This window comes from Bombina bombina, chromosome 6, assembly GCF_027579735.1.
Source record: "Bombina bombina isolate aBomBom1 chromosome 6, aBomBom1.pri, whole genome shotgun sequence".
In the NCBI taxonomy this organism is placed as follows: Eukaryota; Metazoa; Chordata; class Amphibia; order Anura; family Bombinatoridae; genus Bombina; species Bombina bombina.
This window is the reverse complement of record NC_069504.1, coordinates 790,805,795-790,829,127: the sequence shown is the minus strand read 5'-3', so window position 1 is coordinate 790,829,127 and position 23,333 is coordinate 790,805,795. Positions and strand designations below refer to the sequence as shown.

Here is a 23,333-nt window from a genome sequence, read left to right as displayed (position 1 = left end):
ATATAAATACACTTTTTACCTCTGTGATTACCTTGTATCTAAGCCTCTGCAAACTGCCCCCTTATTTCAGTTCTTTTGACAGACATCCATTTTAGCCAATCAGAGCTGGCTCACTGGAATTCCACGTGCATGAGCACAGTGTTATCTATATGAAACACATGAACTAACACCCTCTAGTGGTGAAAAACTGTCAAAATGACCTTAGAGAAGAGGCGACCTTCAAGGGCTTAGAAATTTGCATATGAACCGCCTAGGTTTAGCTTTCAACTAAGAATACCAAGAGAACAAAGCAAAATTGGTGATAAAAGTAAATTGAAAAATTGTTTAAAATTACATTCTCTATCTGAATCATGAAAGTTTATTTTGGACTAGACTGTCCCTTTAAGCATCTGTGGGGCATCCTCAAATGAAAGGTGGGGGAGCGCAAGGTCTCTAACATCCACCAGCTCCATGATGCCGTCATGGAGGAGTGGAAGAGGACTCCAGTGGCAACCTGTGAAGCTCTGGTGAACTCCATGCCCAAGAGGGTTAAGGCAGTGCTAGAAAATAATGGTGGCCACACAAAATATTGACACTTTGGGCCCAATTTGGACATTTCCAATTAGGGGTGTACTCAATTTTGTTGCCAACGGTTTAGACATTAATAGCTGTGTGTTGAGTTATTTTGAGGAGACAGCAAATTTACACTGTTATACAGGCTGTACACTCACTACTTTACATTGTAGCAAAGTGTCATTTCTGCAGTGTTGTCACATGAAAAGATATAATAAAATGTTTACAAAAATGTGTGGGGTGTTCTTTTATATATATAATATATATATATATATATATATATATATATATAAATAAATATAAATAAAAAAGCCTATTCTGCTACGTGAAGAACAATGGAATGTGAAATATTACTATTTTCATGTCGGGTTGGCGCACTTGAGAAAATACGATAAGTCTTGTAAGCGAGTAAGGATGTTGAAGTCTATGGGGGGAAGACGTTAACGCTTCTTCAATATTTGAAGTTGGGCTTTTTGGGCATGTCGGGTTAGCCCGCGAGCGAAAAGTTTTTACTTTCAACTTGTAATACACTCGCTAGTAACGCACGCAAAAATCTTACTTCTAGGGCAGTTAACACACGAGCGGGAGCAATAAATAGCACTTCATTGATCTAGCCCTAAATACATTTTATACGTATAGTACTGACTGAGGTTATTCCCCACCTCCTTCTAGTCACCAGTGCCGCCTTGTTGAAATCTAGCTTTCAATTAATTCTATTGCTGACATGTTTGCACATATACAGTAACTCTCCTTCCAATACCTGTAGTGATACCTAGGTTCCAAAATGGTGGCGCCCAAAATTAGAGGGTGGTGCATGAAATGTATTTAGTGTCTAATGGCCCTTTATCAAATGATTTCACCAAACAAATCCCTCCCAGAAATGAGCAACATCTGCTCAGGACTCCTCAAACATACTGTATATTGCTTGACTTCATACATGGACTACCCAGATTCAGCAATATCCTCTTTCTAGATTCCACAAGTATTATTGGAATGTATTTGTGAGCATGTATAGATCTAATACATCTGGGATGGTTTGCAAATGCTATAACAGTCTTTATTACTGTCGACCTGCTAAGATTATTGATGCCTATTACTTCTTTTGACCCAATCAGTATAATTAAAGTGTTCACATTTTGTTTTTCAGAGTGACCGGCTTCTAATTAAAGGTGGTAAAATAGTCAACGATGACCAATCCTTTTATGCTGACATTTACATGGAGGATGGATTAATTAAGTAAGTTCAGCTCTGGAATGTTTGTGACATTGTGACATTTCTTTTGGCATGACCTAAAAAAGGACGATGTGTGTGTGCTTGCTACTCATATCTCAGAGAAGGTCTGTGGGACAGTGTTGGATGGGAATTTATAATACGTTTTTCAAGATTACTAATTTATTTTTGCTGTTATACAATTATAATTCCTCCTAATGCCTCCTTGTTAGACCAATATACAACTAACACTCTTGGCTCTCCAGTTGTGTGTTAACGTTTAGTTGGTAGCTTTGTTGTTTTCAATAGATGTGTAGTTAAACAGGAGCCAGCAGCAGTCTGTAAACACATGTATACATCTGACACTGTGGGGCTTGGTTAAGAGTCTGAAAATCAGCACAGTGTTATTAAAAAAATAAGCAAAGCTATACATTTTTATAAAAAAAATCACTACCAGATGGGCTATATAAATGGATCATCTACAAAACATTTATGCAAAGAAAAATCTAGTGTACAATGTCCCTTTTAATGTTCTCTGTAGACATTATTAAATTAAAGATTTATTAAAGAACATGAAATCCAATTTTGTATTAGATATAGAGAATACAATTTTAAACAACTTTTTAATGTAGTTCTATTGTTAATTTTGCTTCATTTTCTTGGTATCCTTTTTTGAAGGAACAGCAATGCACTAGTGTGAGCTAGCTAAACATATTGGATGATCCAATGACAAGAGACATGCATGTGCAGCCACCAATCAGCATCTAGCTACCAGTACTGCATTGCTGCCTTTTCAACAAAGGATAGCTAGAGAATCAAGCAAAATAAATAACAATAGTAATTTGGAAATGTGTTTAAATTTGCATGCTCTATCTAAATCATGAAAGTTTAATTTTGACTTTACTTTGAAATAGTGAACATCAGTCTTATGCTAATGTGTTTCCTGAACATTGCATGCCATACATTGTAGATTCACTGTATGTAGCCAGTATCAGTATATAGACAGCAGCTTGGTTTTGAGTATGTGTCAATTATTATTTAGTCAATCTTTATAATGTATTATATATTTGTAGTTATGTATGGAGTAGGTATTAGCTGATATTTTATTTTATATTTTTACTATGGAGACCAACATAGAGACTGGCTAACTTTGTTATTAAAAAGCAAGCAATAGGTTGGGGCTTAAAAGAACGCTGAAACCAAATTTATTCTTTCATGATTCAGATAGAGCATGCAATTTTAAGCAACTTTCTAATTTACTCCTATTATCAATTCTTTGTTCTCTTGCTTTCTTTATTTGAAAAAGAAGGCATCTAAGTTAAGGAGCCAGACAATTTTTGGTTCAGAACCATGGAAAGCACTTGTTTTTTGGTGGGTGAATTTATCCACCAATCAGCAAGAACAACCCAGGTTGTTCACCAAAAAAAATGGGCCGGCATCTAAACTTACATTCTTGCTTTTCAAATAAAGATACCAAGAGAATGAAGAAAATTTGATAATAGGAGTAAATTAGAAAGTTGCCTAAAATTGCACGCTGAATCACGAAAGAAAAAAATTTGGGTTCAGTGTCCCTTTAACATCAGAAACACAGGCATTGTATTTTAGCCGAGTTCACAGCCACTTATTTGCTTCTAGGCATGCTCCAGCAGATAATGACTATTAAAGTCTTGCATTCTACCATATCAATGGTGGATATATATGCAGACATAAAAGGAACTGTGTGGGGGGAGTTAGAGCTGTACAATTCCAAACACTTAAAGGACCAGTCAATGCAGTAGATTTGCATAATCAACAAATGCAAGATAACAATACAATGCAATAGCACTTAGTCTGAACTTCAAATGAGTAGTAGATTTTTTTTCTGACAATTTTAAAAGTTATGTGTCTTTCCACTCCCCCTGTACCTTGTGACAGCCATCAGCCAATCACAAATGCATACACGTACCATGTGACAGCCATTAGCCATTCACAAATGCATACACACTTATTCTTGTACATGCTCAGTAGGTGCTGGTGACTCAAAACGTTTAAATATAAAAAGACTGTGCACATTTAGTTTATAGAAGTAAATTGGAAAGTTGTTTAAAATTGCATGCTCTATCTGAATAATGAAAGTTTAATTTTGATTGAGTGTTCCTTTAAAAGAAAGTGTTAATGACGAAGCACTGCAGTATAAATTTGCTGGTAAAGTAATTAAAGTACATATTATATTTTGTCTCTATCCCAACTTGTTTTATGTCCCTTTAAATACAGTTTATAGTAAATATGTTGATGAGGGGGTTCGTACCTACAACAGTGATTTGCAATTACACCAGTATTAGATCAAATGGACATAGCTTTCAAGACTACTAGATCTCTTCATCGGGAGTAGTAACTTTGATATAGTGTTTTATATTGCATGAAAATAGTAGTTTTCTATTAACGATAACAATCAAAATACTTACAAAAAAAGAGAACAAAACAAATTAGATAATAGAAATAAATTTGAAAGTTATTTAAAATTGCATGCTCTATCTGAATCATGAAGGAAAAAAATATTGGGTTTTATAACTTTTAGATAGTATATTTTATATCATATTTTACCTAGTGTCCTCCTGTTAATGGATTGCTTAGGCTTTAGAAGCCCTTTGTTTTAGAAATACTGACACAAATGTGTGCTTTGAGAGTTCCTTCATCAGGAATTCATTGCGCAGACAGGAAACTATGACTGCATGCACATGTTTATAATAACATTACAATAGACCCTGAGGAGCTGCTTAACAAAGTGATGAGCAGGTTAGCTCTTATAGATGGGAAGAGCAAATTGGTAATGATGGATACTAGGAAATTACAAATTATCCAGCTTTAGCTGTAGTAATAGAAGGGCAAAAAGATTCTCAAAAATATAAGAATATCTAAGGGCGGTGATATAAGAAAATGGTAATGTAGCAACCTAGCACACCTAGGCCTAGATTACTAGTAGAGAGCAAAAGTATTAGCACTATTGTGCATTTAAACCATTCAATTTAAAGGGGCATGAAACCCAAATAGTTTCTGTCATGATTCAGATAGAGAATACAATTTTAAACAACTTTCACATTTACTTCTATTATCTAATTTGTTTCATTCTCTTGTTATCCTTTGCTGAAAGGTTTATCTAGGAAAGCTCAGGAGCAGCAAAGAGCCTAGGTTCTAGCTGCTGATTGGTGGCTGCATATATATACCGATTGTCATTGGCTCACCCATGTGTTCAGTTAGAAAACAGTAGTGCATTGCTGCTCCTTCAACAAATGATACCAAGAGAATGAAGCAAATTTGATATTAGAAGTAAACTGGAAAGTTGTTTAAAATTGTATCTTCTACCTAAATCATAAAAGAAAATTTTTGGGTTTCATGTCCGTTTAAAGGGACAGTCTACACCAGAATTTTTATTGTTTTAAAAGATAGATAATCCCTTTATTACCCATTTCCCAGTTTTGCATAACTAACACATTTATAATAATATACTTTTTACCGGGACATCCTAAAACATTTAATGTGAAAATGGCTTAATGTAGCTTAATGAGTAAAAAAGTGGCCAAATGTTAATCAATTGCTGCATAATTTTGCACAACCCAAGATTTCCACTATCCAAGCCTATCCTAGAAGTTTCATGGATTTTGGAATTCCACAAGGCAAATGAGTGACATTAAGCTTGTTTTTTGGGGAGCTTAATCTGGCTTAACGTACAAAATTGAACTTAGATGTTAACCAATGTCCACCAAACTTACCACAATACATTAATCTATGGATTCAAACATATTCTGAAAATTTCAGAACATTTGATAAAACATACCAAAAGTTATTCAGATTTAACAATTTTTTTACAATCCTAAAACATTTAATGTGAGCAGCTTAATGTAAAAAGAGCTTAATGTACCAAAATTCACCTAAACATCGATCAATTGCCTTGAAACTTGGCACAAACTCAGGTTGTCACTTTCCAAACCTATCCTAGAAGTTTCATGGTATTTGGTTTCCCACAAGGCAAATGAGTGACATTAAGCTTGTTTTTTGGGGAGCTTAATGTGGCTTAACGTACAAAATTGAACTTAGATCTTAACCAATTTCCCCCAAACTTCTCACAATATATTAATCTATCTATTCAAACATATTCTGATTTTCAGGAAATTTGATAAAACATACCAAAAGTTATTCGCATTTAACAATTTTTTTACAATCCTAAAAAATTTAATGTGAGCAGCTTAATGTAAAAAGAGCTTAATGTACCAAAATTCACCAAAACTTCAATCAATTGCCTTGAAACTTGGCACAAACTCAGTTTTTCACTTTCCAAACCTATCCTAGAAGTTTCATGGATTTTGGTGTCCCACAAGGCAAATGAGTGACATTAAGCTTGTTTTTTGGGGAGCTTAATGTGGCTTAACGTACAAAATTGAACTTAGATCTTAACCAATTTCCCCCAAACTTCTCACAATATATTAATCTATCTATTCAAACATATTCTGAAAATTTCAGGAAATTTGATAAAACATACCAAAAGTTATTCGCATTTAACAATTTTTTTACAATCCTAAAACATTTAATGTGAGCAGCTTAATGTATAAAGAGCTTAATGTACCAAAATTCACCTAAACATCGATCAATTGCCTTGAAACTTGGCACAAACTCAGTTTTTCACTTTCCGAACCTATCCTAGAAGTTTCATGGATTTTGGTGTCCCACAAGGCAAATGAGTGACATTAAGCTTGTTTTTTGGGGAGCTTAATGTGGCTTAATGAGTAAAAAAGTGGCCAAATGTTAATCAATTGCTGCATAATTTTGCACAACCCAAGATTTTCACTATCCAAGCCTATCCTAGAAGTTTCATGGATTTTGGAATTCCACAAGGGAAATGAGTGACATTAAGCTTGTTTTTTGGGGAGCTTAATGTGGCTTAACGTACAAAATTGAACTTAGATGTTAACCAATTTCCACCAAACTTACCACAATACATTAATTAATCTAACTATTCAAACATATTCTAAAATTTTCAGGACATTTGATAAAACATACCAAAAGTTATTTACATTTAACAGTTTTTTTACAATCGTAAAACATATGGGGGCTTATTTATCAAAGCGTCAATCTCGGTGCATTCGCAGGCGTCAATATGCTCGCCAGACATTGCTGCCGCGGATCCACATATAATGCTCTTATTTATAAAAAAACACGTCAAAAACACATGCGTCAAGTATGGTGCGATGAGCATCGGACTGTTGTTAACTAACAGTCATCGATGTTGCAGTTATTCAGGTTTTTCCTGAGAGAAGCGCTCAACCTGAGAACTAACAATAGCATAATAGCTTGTTCTATGGCTAGTTACAACCCAAGAAGCAGCCTCTTTTTGCCCAACATGTGCCTTTCACAGAGAAGAACTTTCCTGAAGCATATCAGTCTGATCCTGACTTCACAGTACAGCCCAGCCCCGAAATACCAGGCAATCCCTCTCTGAACGAGAGATACAGCAAAACCCCAGACGTACGTTTCGGCTTATTGTGGGCCTCGTCAGTGAGGTGCAGACATATCCCTCTAGGCACACTGAGCAACGGGTGTATATATATATATATATATATATATATATATATATATGTGTGTGAGTGTGTGTGTTATGTCAGAAATCTTTTGCAAACATATTTACATGTCCCTAAATTCCTTTTTTTGTTTTAAACAATGTTGTCTTTCATGTCTCTGTGTTTATTTATACCAATATATGTATATAGTGTAAATGTATTATTATTCTGAGCAGGAATAATTGTGAATATAACATGTCATCAGGGTATCATATGTATTTATTTACAATCAATGGATATTTTAAGAGCTGGGCCAGTTTTCTCTCTGTACCTGTGTAACCCCTCTGGATTGCAATCTAGTTTTAAAAACCACCCCTACACAGGTGTTATAAAATCGTCTGGCATATAAGATGACATTTCTTAATGAAAATGAAATTCAAGAGAAGGAAGAAATACACTAAAAATAGGATGACAGTAAAGAGGTGATTTTAATTTCTGCTGTATCTGAATCATGACAGTTTAATGCTAGGTGGGCTATCCCTTTGAGCTATCAGTTTAAGATTATATTGAATCAAACATAATTCACATTTTTAAAATCATTGTCTAAAATATTACATTGTGTGTCCTAATGTCAGCATCAATGTTTATCTTTAATACTAATTACACATATACATACTTTCAAAGTATAATACACAATGTAACAGATAGCACTTACAAGTTCTGATGGGTGATCAATGACACAAGTATCGAGCAATTTTATTCGTTAGTGATACTATACAATGTATATTTAAATTTGATTAGCTGATGTCATAAATCATGTGATTATGCATATCCCTATCAAAAGTGGTGGAAAAAAAATGTGTGGGTTGTCTAGGAGTATTGCGTCATATTTGGTGCGAAAAGTGTTGCATCAAATTTGGTGCGAAGTGGTGAGTGGGACTTGTATTACATGCCTTAAACATGATGTATATAGATTTATCCAAAAAAACAAAAAAAATAAAAAAGGAAGTTAGCTATATTATGTTATGTATTTATTTAATTTTTATCTCTATATCTACTAGTGCACCAAGTTTGGAGCAATAATATTGTCCTCTTGCTTTGTAATAATAGACAAAGATGTAACATAATCCATAAGTAGTAATGTATTTCATTTTTATCCCTATATCTACTAGTGCATCAAAATTGAAGCATTAATTTGCACCAAATTTGGAGCAATAATATTGTTTGATTTAGAAAGAGTATAGAATTTTAATAAAGTTTATAATTTACTTTTATTATCTAATATGCTTTATCGTCTTGCAGCATCGAACATAACCTTCCTGTGTTTTCAGACTCCAATTGATTTCTATGGCATCCGCGGCCTCAAGGGTAGCGGTTTGAACGATCGGTATGCTGCGCTGGAATAGACGCAAGTGTACCTGTTAAATGTTTGGTAAATTGGAAAAAGGGTCATATAGAGTCGAATGTGTATTCGAAACATCTGGGATGACGCAAGCATCGATCTGCGTCAGATTGAGATCGAGGGAGGGTATATTATGTCACAAATTTCAACATTTGACGATCTTGACACTTTGATAATTACGGCAGATTCCATTTGCATCAGATATGACTTGAGATTCTAGCGGATTCCATCGTATTATCAGTTGAAGCTTTGATAAATTGGCCCCTAAATGTTTTAGGATTGTAAAAAAATGGTTTAATGTAAATAACTTTTGGTATATTTTATCAAATATCCTAACTTTTTCAGAATATATTTGAATAGATAGATTAATGTATTGTGAGCAGTTTGGGGGAAATTGGTTAACATCTAAGTTCAATTTTGTACGTTAAGCCACATTAAGCTCCCCAAAAAAACAAACTTAATATCACTTATTTGCCTTGTGGGAAAAAAAAATCCATGAAACTTCTTGGATAGGTTTTGAAAGTGAAAAACTGAGTTTGTGCCAAGTTTCAAGGCAATTGATTGATGTTTAGGCAAATTTTGGTACATTAAGCTCTTTTTTGCGTTAAGCCACTCACATGAAGGGGCCTATTTATTATGTGTCTGTCTGACATGATCCGATCAGCGGATCATGTCTGACAGAAATCGCTGAATGCGGAGAGCAATACGCTCTCCACATTCAGCATTGCACCAGGGGGCAATCATCCTGATCGTATTCGATTGGGTTGAAATGCGGCGATGTCTGTCCGCTTCCTCAGAGCAGGCGGACAGGTTATGGAGCAGGGGTCTTTAGACCGCTGCTTCATAACTGTTGTTTCTGGCGAGCCTAAAGGCTCGACAGAAACATGGGCCCTCAAGCTCCATACGGAGCTTAATAAATGGGCCCCAAAATGTTTTAGGATTGTTAAAAACATATTTAAATGTGAATAACTTTTGTTATGTTTTATCAAATGTCCTTACATTTTCAGAATATGTTTAACCCCTTAACGACCAAGGACGTGCCAGGCACGTCCTCCATTGGAGGTCACTTAATGACCAAGGACGTGCCTGGCACGTCCTCTGGGGTTTGAAGCTCTGGAAGCGATCCTGATCGCTTCCAGCAGCTTCTAAGGTATTGCAGTGATGCCTCAATATTGAGGCATCACTGCAATACCTTTTTTAGCACACCGATGCAGAGAGGGCCACTCTGTGGCCCTCTCTGCATCGGCCAGCGATGGTGCCGATCGTTGGTGGGTGGGAGCAGCTACAGGGAGGTGGGTGGGCGGCTCATCGCTGGCAGTCTCTTCCGGCCAACAGTCAGGAAAGATCGCGTGCGCGTGCGCGTGCACATGTGCCCCCGTGCGTGCACGAGCATGCGCGTGCACGCACACGTGCACGCCCGCGATCTGGGCTAAAAAGTTAAAGTGGTGGGACAGGGTGGTGGGTGGCGGTTTTGGGTGGAAGAGGAGGAGGGAAATAATTTTATAAATGAGGATCTAGGAGGGGGAGGGGGTAGGGTATGCAGGGGGGCAGCTACACTACAGAAAAAAAATAAACTATATAAAAAAAAACACATTTAAGTGCAAAGTGGGTACTGGCAGACAGCTGCCAGTACCCAAAATGGTGGGAAATAGTGTGGGGTGTGTTAGAGAGCTGTTTAGGGGGGGGATCAGGGAGGTTGGGGGCTAAGGGGGGATCCTACAGAGCAGCATATGTAAATATGCTTTAAAATTTTTTTTTATCAAAGATAGCTTTTATTTTAGTACTGGCAGACTTTCTGCCAGTACTTAAGATGGCGGGGACAATTGTGGGGTGGGGGAGGGATGAGAGCTGTTTGAGAGGGATCATGGGGTGGGATGTGTCAGGTGGGAGGCTGATCTCTACATTAAAGCTAAAATCAACCCTTCAAGCTTCCTACAAGCTACCTAATTAACCCTGTCACTGCTGGTCATATTACAAGTGTGGTGAGCAGCGGCATTTAGCGGCCTTCTAATTACCAAAAAGCAACGCCAAAGCCATATATGTCTTCTATTTCTGAACAAAGTGGATCCCAGAACAGCATTTACAACCATTTGTACAATAATTGCACAAGCTGTTTGTAAATAATTTCAGTGAGAAACCCAAAGTTAGTGAAAAAGTTAACGATTTTTTTTATTTGATCAAATTTGGCGGTGAAATGGTGGCATGAAATATATCAAAATGGGCCCAGATCAATACTTTGGGTTGTCTACTATACTACACTAAAGCTAAAATTAACCCTACATGCTCCCTACAAGTTACCTAATTAACCCCTTCACTGCTGGGCATAACACAAGTGTGGTGCGCAGCAGCATTTAGCGTCCTTCTAATTACCAAAAAGTAATGCCACAGCCATAAATGTCTGCTATTTCTGAACAAAGGGGATCCCAGAGAAGCATTTACAACCATTTATGCCACAATTGCATAAGTTGTTTGTAAATAATTTCAGTTAGAAACCTAACATTTGTGAAAAAGTTTGTGAAAAAGTGAACAATTTTTTTTATTTGATCGAATTTGGCAGTGAAATGGTGGCTTGAAATATACCAAAATGGGCCTAGATCAATACTTTGGGTTGTCTTCTAAAAAAATATATATACATGTCAAGGAATATTCAGAGATTCCTGAAAGATATCAGTGTTCTAATGTAACTAGCGCTAATTTTGAAAAAAAAGTGGTTTTGAAATAGCAAAGTGCTACTTGTACTTATTGCCCTATAACTTGCAAAAAAAGCAAAGAACATGTAAACATTGGGTATTTCTAAACTCAGGACAAAATTTAGAAACTATTTAGCACAGTGTTTTTTGGTGGTTGTAGATGTGTAACAGATTTTGGGGGTCAAAGTTAGAAAAATTGTGTTTTTTTCCATTTTTTTCATTATATTTTATAATTTTTTTATAGTAAATGATATGATATGATCAAAATAATGGTATTTTTAGAAAGTCCATTTAATGGCGAGAAAAACGGTATATAATATGTGTGGGTACAGTAAATGAGTAAGAGGAAAATTACAGCTAAACGCAAACACTGCAGAAATTTAAAAATAGCCTTGGTCCCAAACGGTCAGAAAATGGAAAAGTGCTGTGGTCACTAAGGGGTTAAACAGATAGATTAATGTATTATGGGAAGTTTGAGGGAAATTGGTTAACATCTAAGTTCATTTTTGTACGTTAAGCCACATTAAGCTCCCCAAAAAACAAGCTTAATGTCACTCATTTGCCTTGTGGGAAACCAAAATCCATGAAACTTCTAGGATAGGTTTGGAAAATGACAAACTGAGTTTGTGCCAAGTTTCAAGGCAATTGATTGAAGTTTTGGGGAATTTTGGTACATTAAGCTCTTTTTACATTAAACTGTTCACATTAAATGTTTTAGGATTGTAAAAAAATTATTAAATGTGAATAACCTTTGGTATGTTTTATCAAATTTCCTGAAATTTTCAGAATATGTTTGAATAGATAGATTAATGTATTGTGGGAAGTTTGGGGGAAATTGGTTAAGATCTGAGTTCAATTTTGTATGTTAAGCCAGTCTAAGCTCCCCAAAAAACAAGCTTAATGTCACTCATTTGCCTTGTGGGACACCAAATACCATGAAACTTCTAGGATAACCTTGGATTGTGGAAATCTTGGGTTGTGCAAAATTATGCAGCAATTGATTAACATTTGGCCACTTTTTTACTCATTAAGCCACATTAAGCTCCCCAAAAAACAAGCTTAATGTCACTCATTTGCCTTGTGGGACGACAAAATCCATGAAACTTCTAGGATACGTTTCAAAAGTGACAAACTGAGTTTGTGCCAAGTTTCAAGGCAATTGATTGAAGTTTTGTTGAATTTTGGTACATTAAGCTCTTTTTACATTAAACTGTTCACATTAAATGTTTTAGGATTGTAAAAAAATTATTAAATGCGAATAACTTTTGCTATGTTTTATCGAATTTCCTGAAATTTTCAGAATATGTTTGAATAGATAGATTAATATATTGTGAGAAGTTTGGGGGAAATTGGTTAAGATCTAAGTTCAATTTTGTACGTTAAGCCACATTAAGCTCCCCAAAAAACAAGCTTAATGTCACTCATTTGCCTTGTGGGAAACCAAATACCATGAAACTTCTAGGATAGGTTTGGAAAGTGACAACCTGAGTTTGTGCCAAGTTTCAAGGCAATTGATCGATGTTTAGGTGAATTTTGGTACATTAAGCTCTTTTTACATTAAGCTGCTCACATTAAATGTTTTAGGATTGTAAAAAAATAGTTAAATGTGAATAACTTTTGGTATGTTTTATCAAATGTTCTGACATTTTCAGAATATGTTTGAATCGATAGATTAATGTATTGTGGTAAGTTTGGTGGAAATTGGTTAACATCTAAGTTCAATTTTTTACGTTAAGCCACATTAAGCACCCCAAAAAACAAGCTTAATGTCACTCATTTCCCTTGTGGAATTCCAAAATCCATGAAACTTCTAGGATAACCTTGGATAGTGAAAATCTTGGGTTGTGCAAAATTATGCAGCAATTGATTAACATTTGGCCACCTTTTTACTCATTAAGCCACATTAAGCTCCCCAAAAAACAAGCTTAATGTCACTCATTTGCCTTGTGGGACACCAAAATCCATGAAACTTCTAGGATAGGTTCGGAAAGGGAAAAACTGAGTTTGTGCCAAGTTTCAAGGCAATTGGTTTAAGTTTTGGTGAATTTTGGTACATTAAGCTCTTTTTACATTAAGCTGCTCACATTAAATGTTTTAGGATTGTAAAAAAATTGTTAAATGCGAATAACTTTTGGTATGTTTTATCAAATGTTCTGAAATTTTCAGAATATGTTTGAATAGATAGATTAATATATTGTGAGAAGTTTGGGGGAAATTGGTTAAGATCTAAGTTCAATTTTGTACGTGAAGCCACATTAAGCTCCCCAAAAAACAAGCTTAATGTCACTCATTTGCCTTGTGGGAAACCAAATACCATGAAACTTCTAGGATAGGTTTGGAAAGTGACAAACTGAGTTTGTGCCCAGTTTCAAGGTAATTGATCGATTTTTAGGTGAATTTTGGTACATTAAGCTCTTTTTACATTAAGCTGCTCACATTAAATGTTTTAGGATTGTAAAAAAATAGTTAAATGTGAATAACTTTTGGTATGTTTTATCAAATGTTCTGAAATTTTCAGAATATGTTTGAATCCATAGATTAATGTATTGTGGTAAGTTTGGTGGAAATTGGTTAACATCTAAGTTCAATTTTGTACGTTAAGCCACATTAAGCTCCCCAAAAAACAAGCTTAATGTCACTCATTTGCCTTGTGGAATTCCAAAATCCATGAAACTTCTAGGATAGGCTTGGATAGTGGAAATCTTGGGTTGTGCAAAATTATGCAGCAATTGATTAACATTTGGCCACTTTTTTACTCATTAAGCTACATTAAGCCATTTTCACATTAAATGTTTTAGGATGTCCCCTTTTTACCTCTGTGATTATCTTGTATCTAAGCCTCTGCAAACTGCCCCTTTTTTCAGTTCTTTTGACAGACTTGCAGTCTAGCCAATCAGTGCCTGCTCACAGATAACTTCACGTACATGAGCACAGTGTTATCTATATGAAATACGTGAACTAACACCCTCTAGTGGTGAAAAAATGTTAAAATGCAATCTGAAAGAGGTGGGCTTCAAGGTCTAAGAAATTAGCATATGAACCTCCTAGGTTAAGCTTTCAACTAAGAATACCAAGAGAACAAAGCAAAATTGGTGATAAAAGTAAATTGGAAAATTGTTTAAAATTAAATGCTCTATCTGAATCATGAAAGTTTATTTTGGCCTAGACTGTCCCTTTAAGTGAAATAGATTTTAATTTTGTGCTCATATTACAAGTTTTATGTAATATGTTACTGCTGGAGTGAAAGCTTGCTAACATCTGGATGCTGGTTAGCAGAGGTGCGCTAAATTCTTCACATAATGGTGAGCGGTATTAAGCGAAGAATTAAAGGGACATGAAACTTAAAAAAAAAAAATCATCATTCAGAGTATACAATTTGAAACAACTTTCCAGTTTACATCTATTATCTAATTTGCATTGTTCTCTTGGTATCCTTTGTTGAAAAGCATACCTAGGTAGGTGCAAGATCTGAGAGCTAACTGCTGTTTGGTAGCTGTGCACACACATATATATATATATATATATATATATATATATATATATATATATATATATATATATATATATATATATATAAAATGTTGGGTTTCATGTCCCGTTAAACAGTATGTTTCATTGTTGTAAAAAAGCACTCAGCAGTGGATTATAGTTAAAGTGTCAGTAAACCTAAAAAATAATGTTATATAATTCTGCACTATGTGCAGAATTATATAACATTATATTAGTGCTATCGTTGCTGTCAGACAGAGCAGGAGCGAGCTGCACTTAGTGTTAAGGCGCGGTCGGGCCGGGCTGTGACTATACAGCTGGCCCGATGCACTGTGTAATAAAATCTGAAAAACTGACATATTTTAAAAAAATTAAAAGGGAATATAAGGTTTTATAACGATAGCACTAATATAATGTTATATAATTCTGCACTATGTGCAGAATTATATAACATTTTTTAGGTTTACTGTCCCTTTAAAAGAAATCATTGCAATCTGTTTTATTCATCATTTCAAATTGATTTTTACCTTTAACTTCTTGTTTAACATTATATTTGTGCAGTGTCCATTACTTCCTGTTACAGGCCTGCAAGAAGGCTTTATCTAGCCTGATGTCATAAAACTTGTGGACATGAGCTGGTTTACTATAAAGTGAATAGACTAGATCAGGGGTCAGCATCCTTGGGGCCCCAGATGTTTTGGAACTACATTTCCCATGATGCTGAGACATTCTTTAGGCTGTGTGAGTATCATGGGAAATGTAGTTACAAAACATCTGGGCGCCCAAGGTTGCTGACCCCCGAACTAGATAAAAGGGAGTCAGATTTGCTTAGATCAGTCAGAATGTAACCTAAGCATTTCAGCTCCCTGATGACAAGGCTACACTCAATTCCTAAGTGCTTATTATGCAAAAAAACAAGTAAAAATTTTTTTTAAACATCTTCTTTTTATGTCTACTTTGATTTAACATTATTTTTTTACCAAAGGAGCACTGTTTAATATCCCTTTAAGAGACTTTCCAATTTACTTCCATTATCAAAATGTGCACAGTTTATTATATGCACACTTTCTGAGGCACCAACTCCTGGTGATTGTTTGCAAGTTCACAGTGTATACCTATACTAGTTTGTGATTGGCTTATCGCTGTCACATGATACAGGGGGCTGACAAATGGGGAAAAATAAATTTGTCAGAAAAAAACCTACTACTTATTTAAACTCATAGTTATTGCATTGCATTGTGTTTTTATTGTGCACTTGTCAATTATGTAATTCTACTATATTTAAAAGGAATGTTTGAGACTGTAATATAAAATGATAAATCGCACATATAAAAAAAAAACTCCTCAACATACTTTCATTATTTATTTTGTCCCCTTTTCTTGTTATTCCATTCTGAAATTTTGAGCTTTTCAGTTCCTGTTAGAAATTGAAGTACAAAACACTGCTTTATTCCACACAGCTATTGGCTGCACACTCTAGTGACCTATTTATAACTGTCCCTAATTGACCATAGCAGAGAAAGTAGCCTAAGTTACAACAGGGCAGCTCCCATTGTTTTATAAAACTTTACATGTATTTTGTCACTATTTAAACAACTAATGAAACTTTAAAAAAACACATGTACATGTTATTACCAGACTAATCTTTTCTTTGAATGCCTCATTCTGTCTAGCATTTATTTAGGGTTAGGTTACAAGTGGAATGCTAAATAACGCTTGCGGGCAACCGATATTAGTGCTCCACTGGGTAATACCAGCGCACGCTAATATGTGCAGGTATTACAAGTTAAGAGCAATGCGAATGTGAACTCGCTTTCACATTGCTAGGAAGCATTGCGCTCACGAGCGCGCTTCCATAAGCTCCAAAGGGAGGGGGTACGTAGCGCAAGAATTACAGCAAAAATAAATATATGTATATGATTATATACATATATATGTATGTGTTAATATGTGTATATACACATATTATTACATAAATATATATGTATATAAGCATATACATATATATTTATAGTGAACATACAGTTCCCATAGGAAAAAAACGGCACTGAAAAGTGCCTTTACATTGTGGTCTAACACCCCACACATGCCAACTTTACCCCCAAAGTACTGCCTAGTGCAGTTATTTTATTAAAAAAATAAAGATGCTGCAATCTTTTGACTAGATTACGAGTTTTGCCTTAGAGGCTGTGCGGTGCTAACGAGCAGTTTATGCTCACCGCTCACTTACAGACAGCACTGGTATTACGGGTTTTTACAAAGCTCCACATCTTACCTCAATACTAGCGCTGCTTACGTTAGCGGTGAGCTGGTAAAACGTGCTTGTGCACAATTTCCCCATAGGAATCAATGGGGGAGAGCCGGCTGAAAAAAAGCCTAACACCTGCAAAAAAGCAGCGTAAAATGCCTAACGCAGCCCCATTGATTCCTATGGGGAAAATACATTTATGTCTAAACCTAACACCCTAACATGAACCCCGAGTTAATTTAATTGTAGTGTAGTGTTAGTTATATTGTAGCTAGCTTAGGGTTTATTTTATAGGTATTTAGTTTTAAATAGGAATAATTTAGTTAATTGTAGTAATTTTATTTAGATTTATTTTAATTATATTTAAGTTAGGGGGTGTTAGGGTTAGACTTAGATTTAAGGGTTAATAACTTTAATATAGTGGCGGCGACGTTGGGGGCAGCAGATTAGGGGTTAATAAATGTAGATAGGTGGCGGCGATGTTAGGGACGGCAGATTAGGGGTTAATCATTTTTAACTAATGTTTGCGATGCGGGAGTCCCGCGGTTTAGGGGTTAATATGTTTATTATAGTGGCGGCGATGTCCAGTTCGGCAGATTGGGGTTAAAATATTTATTTTAGTGTTTTCGATGTGGGGAGGCCTCGGTTTAGGGGTTAATAGGTAGTTTATGGGTGTTAGTGTACTTTTTAGCACTTTAGTTAAGAGTTTTATGCTACGGCGTTGTAGTGTAAAACTCTTAACTACTGACTTAAAAATGCGGTACCAGTCTTGACAGGAGAGGGTCTACTGCTCACTTTTTGTCAGACTCGTAATACCAGCGCTATGCAAATCCCATTGAATATATAGGATACGCAATTGACGTTAGTGGATTTGCGGTATTTCCGAGTCTGGCCAAAAAAGTGAGCGGTACACCTGTACCTGCAGGACTCGTAATACCAGCGGGCGTTAAAAGCAGCGTTAGGACCTCTTAACTGCTTTTTTAGGCTAACGCAAAACTCGTAATCTAGGCCTTTATTTTTTAATAAAATACACTATACTGAGCTCTGGTTAATTTTATAAGCACTAATTGCTACTGTGAGCTTGCGGTAGCAATAGCACTCCATTTGTAATTTAGCCCTTAGTGTTTAATGTCACTTTAAGGGTTCTTAAAAGCTATGATTTTATATTGCAATACAAGTTTAAAACACTGCACATATACATACATACATACTTACACGCACATAAGCATATGTACATACATTATATATATATATATATATATATATATATATATACATATATATCCTATACTATAAAAGGCCAAGTGTGTTTGTCCGAAGCTGTCATGCGCAGTAGAGACAGCGCGAGGACAAACACACCTGGCCTTACAGTCCCTACCTGATCTGCGGTGTGAGCAGAAGTGGTTGTGGTCGGGCGTGGTCGGGGGAGTGGCCGAGCGTGAATGGTGGCGTGGCCGAGCATGGAGGTTCGTGAAGGGGGCGTGGCCGAGCGTGATGGTCTGTGAAGGGGGCGGGGCTGGACGGGCCCGTGAAAGGCCATGCAGACTGAGAACTCAAAACAGCTCAAAAGAGGGGAGAGAGGGGTAGGGAAAAACATAAGAAAGGTGAGAGAGAGATCAAGAGGGGAGATAAAGAGAGCAAAAGAGAGGGAGAGAGACAGCAAAAGAGAGGGGGAGGGAGAGCAAAAGAAAGGGGAAAGAGAGCTCAAAAGAGGGGAGAAAGAGAGGGGGGGAGAGAAAGAGAGAGGGGGAGGATAGAGAGGGGGAGGGAGGGGGGAGAGGGGGAGAGAGAGAAAGGGGGGGGAGAGAGAGAGAAGGGGGAGAGAGAGAGAGAGAGAGAGAGAGGGGGGAGAGAGAGAAGGGGAGAGAGAGGGCAGAGAGAGAGAGAGAGAAGGGGAGAGAGAGGGGGGGGAGAGAGGCGAGAGAGAGAGGGGAGAGAGAGAGGGGAGAGAGAGGAGGGGGAGAGAGAGAGAGGGGGGAGAGAGAGAGGGGGGGGGGAGAGAGAGAGGGGGTGAGAGAGGGGAGAGATAGAGAGCAAAAGAGAGGGGAGAGAGAGAGCAAAATAGAGGGGGGAGAGAGAGAGCAAAATAGAGGGGGGAGAGAGAGGGAGCAATATAGAGGGGGAGAGAGAGAGCAAAATAGAGGGGGGAGAGAGAGAGAGACCAAAAGAGAGGGGAGAGAGAGCAAAAGAGAAGGGGAGAGAGAGAGAGCAAAAGAGAGGGGAGCGCAAAAGAGAGGGGGGAGAGAAAGCGCAAAAGAGAGGGGGGAGAGAGAGAGCGCAAAAGAGAGGGGGGAGAGAGAGGGAGCAATATAGAGGGGGAGAGAGAGAGCAAAATAGAGGGGGGAGAGAGAGAGAGACCAAAAGAGAGGGGAGAGAGAGCAAAAGAGAAGGGGAGAGAGAGAGAGCAAAAGAGAGGGGAGCGCAAAAGAGAGGGGGGAGAGAAAGCGCAAAAGAGAGGGGGGAGAGAGAGAGCGCAAAAGAGAGGGGGGAGAGAGAGCGCAAAAGAGAGGGGGGAGAGAGAGAGAGCGCAAAAGAGGGGGGGAGAGAGAGCGCAAAAGAGGGGGGGGGAGAGAGCGCAAAAAATGGCCCGTGTGAACGGGCTTTAGGACTAGTATATATATAAATATATATATCCACAAATACACAAACGTACATTTAATTTTAAAAAAATACATATATTTGTGTATGTGTGTGTATATTTATATATATATATATATATATATATATATATATATATATATATATATATATATATATATATATATATATATATATATATATATATATAATATACTGTATATACAGGGAGTGCAGAATTATTAGGCAAGTTGTATTTTTGAGGATTCATTTTATTATTGAACAACAACCATGTTCTCAATGAACCCAAAAAACTAATTAATATCAAAGCTGAATATTTTTGGAAGTAGTTTTTAGCTTGTTTTTAGTTTTAGCTATTTTAGGGGGATATCTGTGTGTGCAGGTGACTATTACTGTGCATAATTATTAGGCAACTTAACAAAAAACAAATATATACCCATTTCAATTATTTATTTTTACCAGTGAAACCAATATAACATCTCAACATTCACAATATACATTTCTGACATTCAAAAACAAATCAGTGACCAATATAGCCACCTTTCTTTGCAAGGACACTCAAAAGCCTGCCATCCATGGATTCTGTCAGTGTTTTGATCTGTTCACCATCAACATTGCGTGCAGCAGCAACCACAGCCTCCCAGACACTGTTCAGAGAGGTGTACTGTTTTCCCTCCTTGTAAATCTCACATTTGATGATGGACCACAGGTTCTCAATGGGGTTCAGATCAGGTGAACAAGGAGGCCATGTCATTAGATTTTTTTTTTTATACCGTTTCTTGCCAGCCACGCTGTGGAGTACTTGGACGCGTGTGATGGAGCATTGTCCTGCATGAAAATCATGTTTTTCTTGAAGGATGCAGACTTCTTCCTGTACCACTGCTTGAAGAAGGTGTCTTCCAGAAACTGGCAGTAGGACTGGGAGTTGAGCTTGACTCCATCCTCAACCCGAAAAGGCCCCACAAGCTCATCTTTGATGATACCAGCCCAAACCAGTACTCCACCTCCACCTTGCTGGCGTCTGAGTCGGACTGGAGCTCTCTGCCCTTTACCAATCCAGCCACGGGCCCATCCATCTGGCCCATCAAGACTCACTCTCATTTCATCAGTCCATAAAACCTTAGAAAAATCAGCCTTGAGATATTTCTTGGCCCAGTCTTGACGTTTCAGCTTGTGTGTCTTGTTCAGTGGTGGTCGTCTTTCAGCCTTTCTTACCTTGGCCATGTCTCTGAGTATTGCACACCTTGTGCTTTTGGGCACTCCAGTGATGTTGCAGCTCTGAAATATGGCCAAACTGGTGGCAAGTGGCATCTTTGCAGCTGCACGCTTGACTTTTCTCAGTTGATGGGCAGTTATTTTGCGCCTTGGTTTTTCCACACGCTTCTTGCGACTCTGTTGACTATTTTGAATGAAACGCTTGATTGTTCGATGATCACGCTTCAGAAGCTTTGCAATTTTAAGAGTGCTGCATCCCTCTGCAAGATATCTCACTATTTTTGACTTTTCTGAGCCTGTCAAGTCCTTCTTTTGACCCATTTTGCCAAAGGAAAGGAAGTTGCCTAATAATTATGCACACCTGATATAGGGTGTTGATGTCATTAAACCACACCCCTTCTCATTACAGAGATGCACATCACCTAATATGCTTAATTGGTAGTAGGCTTTCGAGCCTATACAGCTTGGAGTAAGACAACATGCATAAAGAGGATGATGTGGTCAAAATACTCATTTGCCTAATAATTCTGCACTCCCTGTATGTGTGTGTGAAATTATACATATTGTATATGTGTTTTGTTATACAGATATTTTTATGGTTATTGGGAAATATAATACATATTATATAAGCCCTACTTTCCAATTTCATAGAACAGAGGTTGAAAAAGATGTCAGTCTTTGGGAACCAGGCAAAATATTAAGAAACCACTGGTCACATGGCTCATGATATTTGTATAATGATAGATGTAAAATAATAGTGTCTTCTAGTATCCTAAATTATTTTTTAGTTTTGGTGAAATTGTTACTAATCTCATTATTTAATTCTCCATTTTTTAGCCACCTCATTCATTTTTTATTTAAACCCTCAACATCTATCCAAATCTTATAATCATTTTAAAACTGTTATTTATGAACCACTTTATTTTGTTTACTTGGAAATCTTTAATGGGCTGTATGATGACAGATTTATATAAAATGAGTTCTCATACTTTAAATAGACTTTGTTCAGCAATGAGGTCTTTGTATTTGCCTTTGAATTGTATTGCAAACAGTTTTCCTCATCTTTTTGGCTCGTTGTTTAAATTCTAGAACAATTATGTTTTATCTTTTGGAATTGGCTGAGAGCACTGACTATTTGTCATCAGGTTTATAAGACTTTAAAAGTCTATTAGTAACAGCTCACGTTCTGTGAACAGAGAATACTTATGGCAATTGTTGTTCTTTTAAGAGCCTATCAAGTGACCTTAATAAGACGCCAGCAGTTAAACACTTAAGATCATATTAAACACAATATGATTTTGTAATAGAACTTTTTTTTATTAAAGGGACAGTACTTTTTTTTTTATTAAGATGTTAAAGGAACAGTAAATACAGTAGATTTGCATAATCAACAAATACATGATAAAAAGACAATGCAATATATTGCACCTAGGGGCCTATGTAATAAAGGTCTTGCGGACCTAATCCGACTGTGCGGATCGGGTCCGCAAGACCTCGCTGAATGCGGAGAGCAATACGCTCTACGTATTCAGCATTGCACCAGCAGCTTACAAGAGCTGCTGGTGCAACGCCGCCCCCTGCAGACTCGCTGGCAATGGGCCGCCAGCAGGGAGGTGTCCATCAACCCGATCGTGCTCGGTTGAATTGTGGCGATTCGAGCAGGCGAACAGGGTTATGGAGCAGCGGTCTTAACTTGCGTTTTTCTGAAGACTCGCCAGAAACACGGTCCCTCAAGCTCCATTCGGAGCTTAATAAATGGGCCTCCTAGTCTGAACTTCAAATGAGTAATACATTTTTTTTGACAAATTTTCAAAGTTATGTATATTTCCACTCCCCCTGTATCATGTGACAGCCATCAGCCAATCACAAATGCATATACGTATATTCTGTGAATTCTTGCACATGCTCGGTAAGAGCTGGTGACTAAAAAAGTGTAAATATAGAAAGACTGTGCACATTTTGTTAATGGAAGTAAAAGTTGTTTAAAATTGCATGCTCTATCTGAATCATGAAAGTTTCATTTTGACTTAAATGTCCCTTTAAGGCAGCCCACAGATTATGGGCTAGATTACGAATGGATTGCTAACAGTTACGCATATGCAATAAGGGGTTTATCGCGAGTGTTTGCGCTAGTCTGATTTAACTCTGATATTACGAGTTGAAAGTAAATGTAATCAATTGACCGCAATTGCGATTTATGCCTGAATGATTACCGCGTCCTCAGAGCTCTGGTTACATTTTTTTTTGCAAAACAAAAAAGTTGCGCCAAACACATAAAAACTACATTACAAAACACAGTTACACTCATAAAAATTATAAAAAAATATTGCCCAAAAAAGTTATAAAGGCTCAAAGATATGAGGTCTCAGATGTTAGTAAAAAATAAAAAAAGGCAGGCA

General features: G+C 36.9%; 1 protein-coding gene across 2 annotated transcripts in view; it reads left to right on the top strand.

Moving 5' to 3' along the window:
• The window catches only part of DPYSL2 (dihydropyrimidinase like 2), a 251,698-nt gene that overhangs the window by 139,585 nt on the left and 88,780 nt on the right, over positions 1–23,333 (top strand). For both annotated transcript variants that reach the window (XM_053718101.1, XM_053718102.1), the window contains exon 2: positions 1,700–1,788. In XM_053718101.1, coding sequence (XP_053574076.1) covers positions 1,700–1,788 — 89 coding nt within the window. The remainder of the gene's footprint in view (positions 1–1,699; positions 1,789–23,333) is intronic.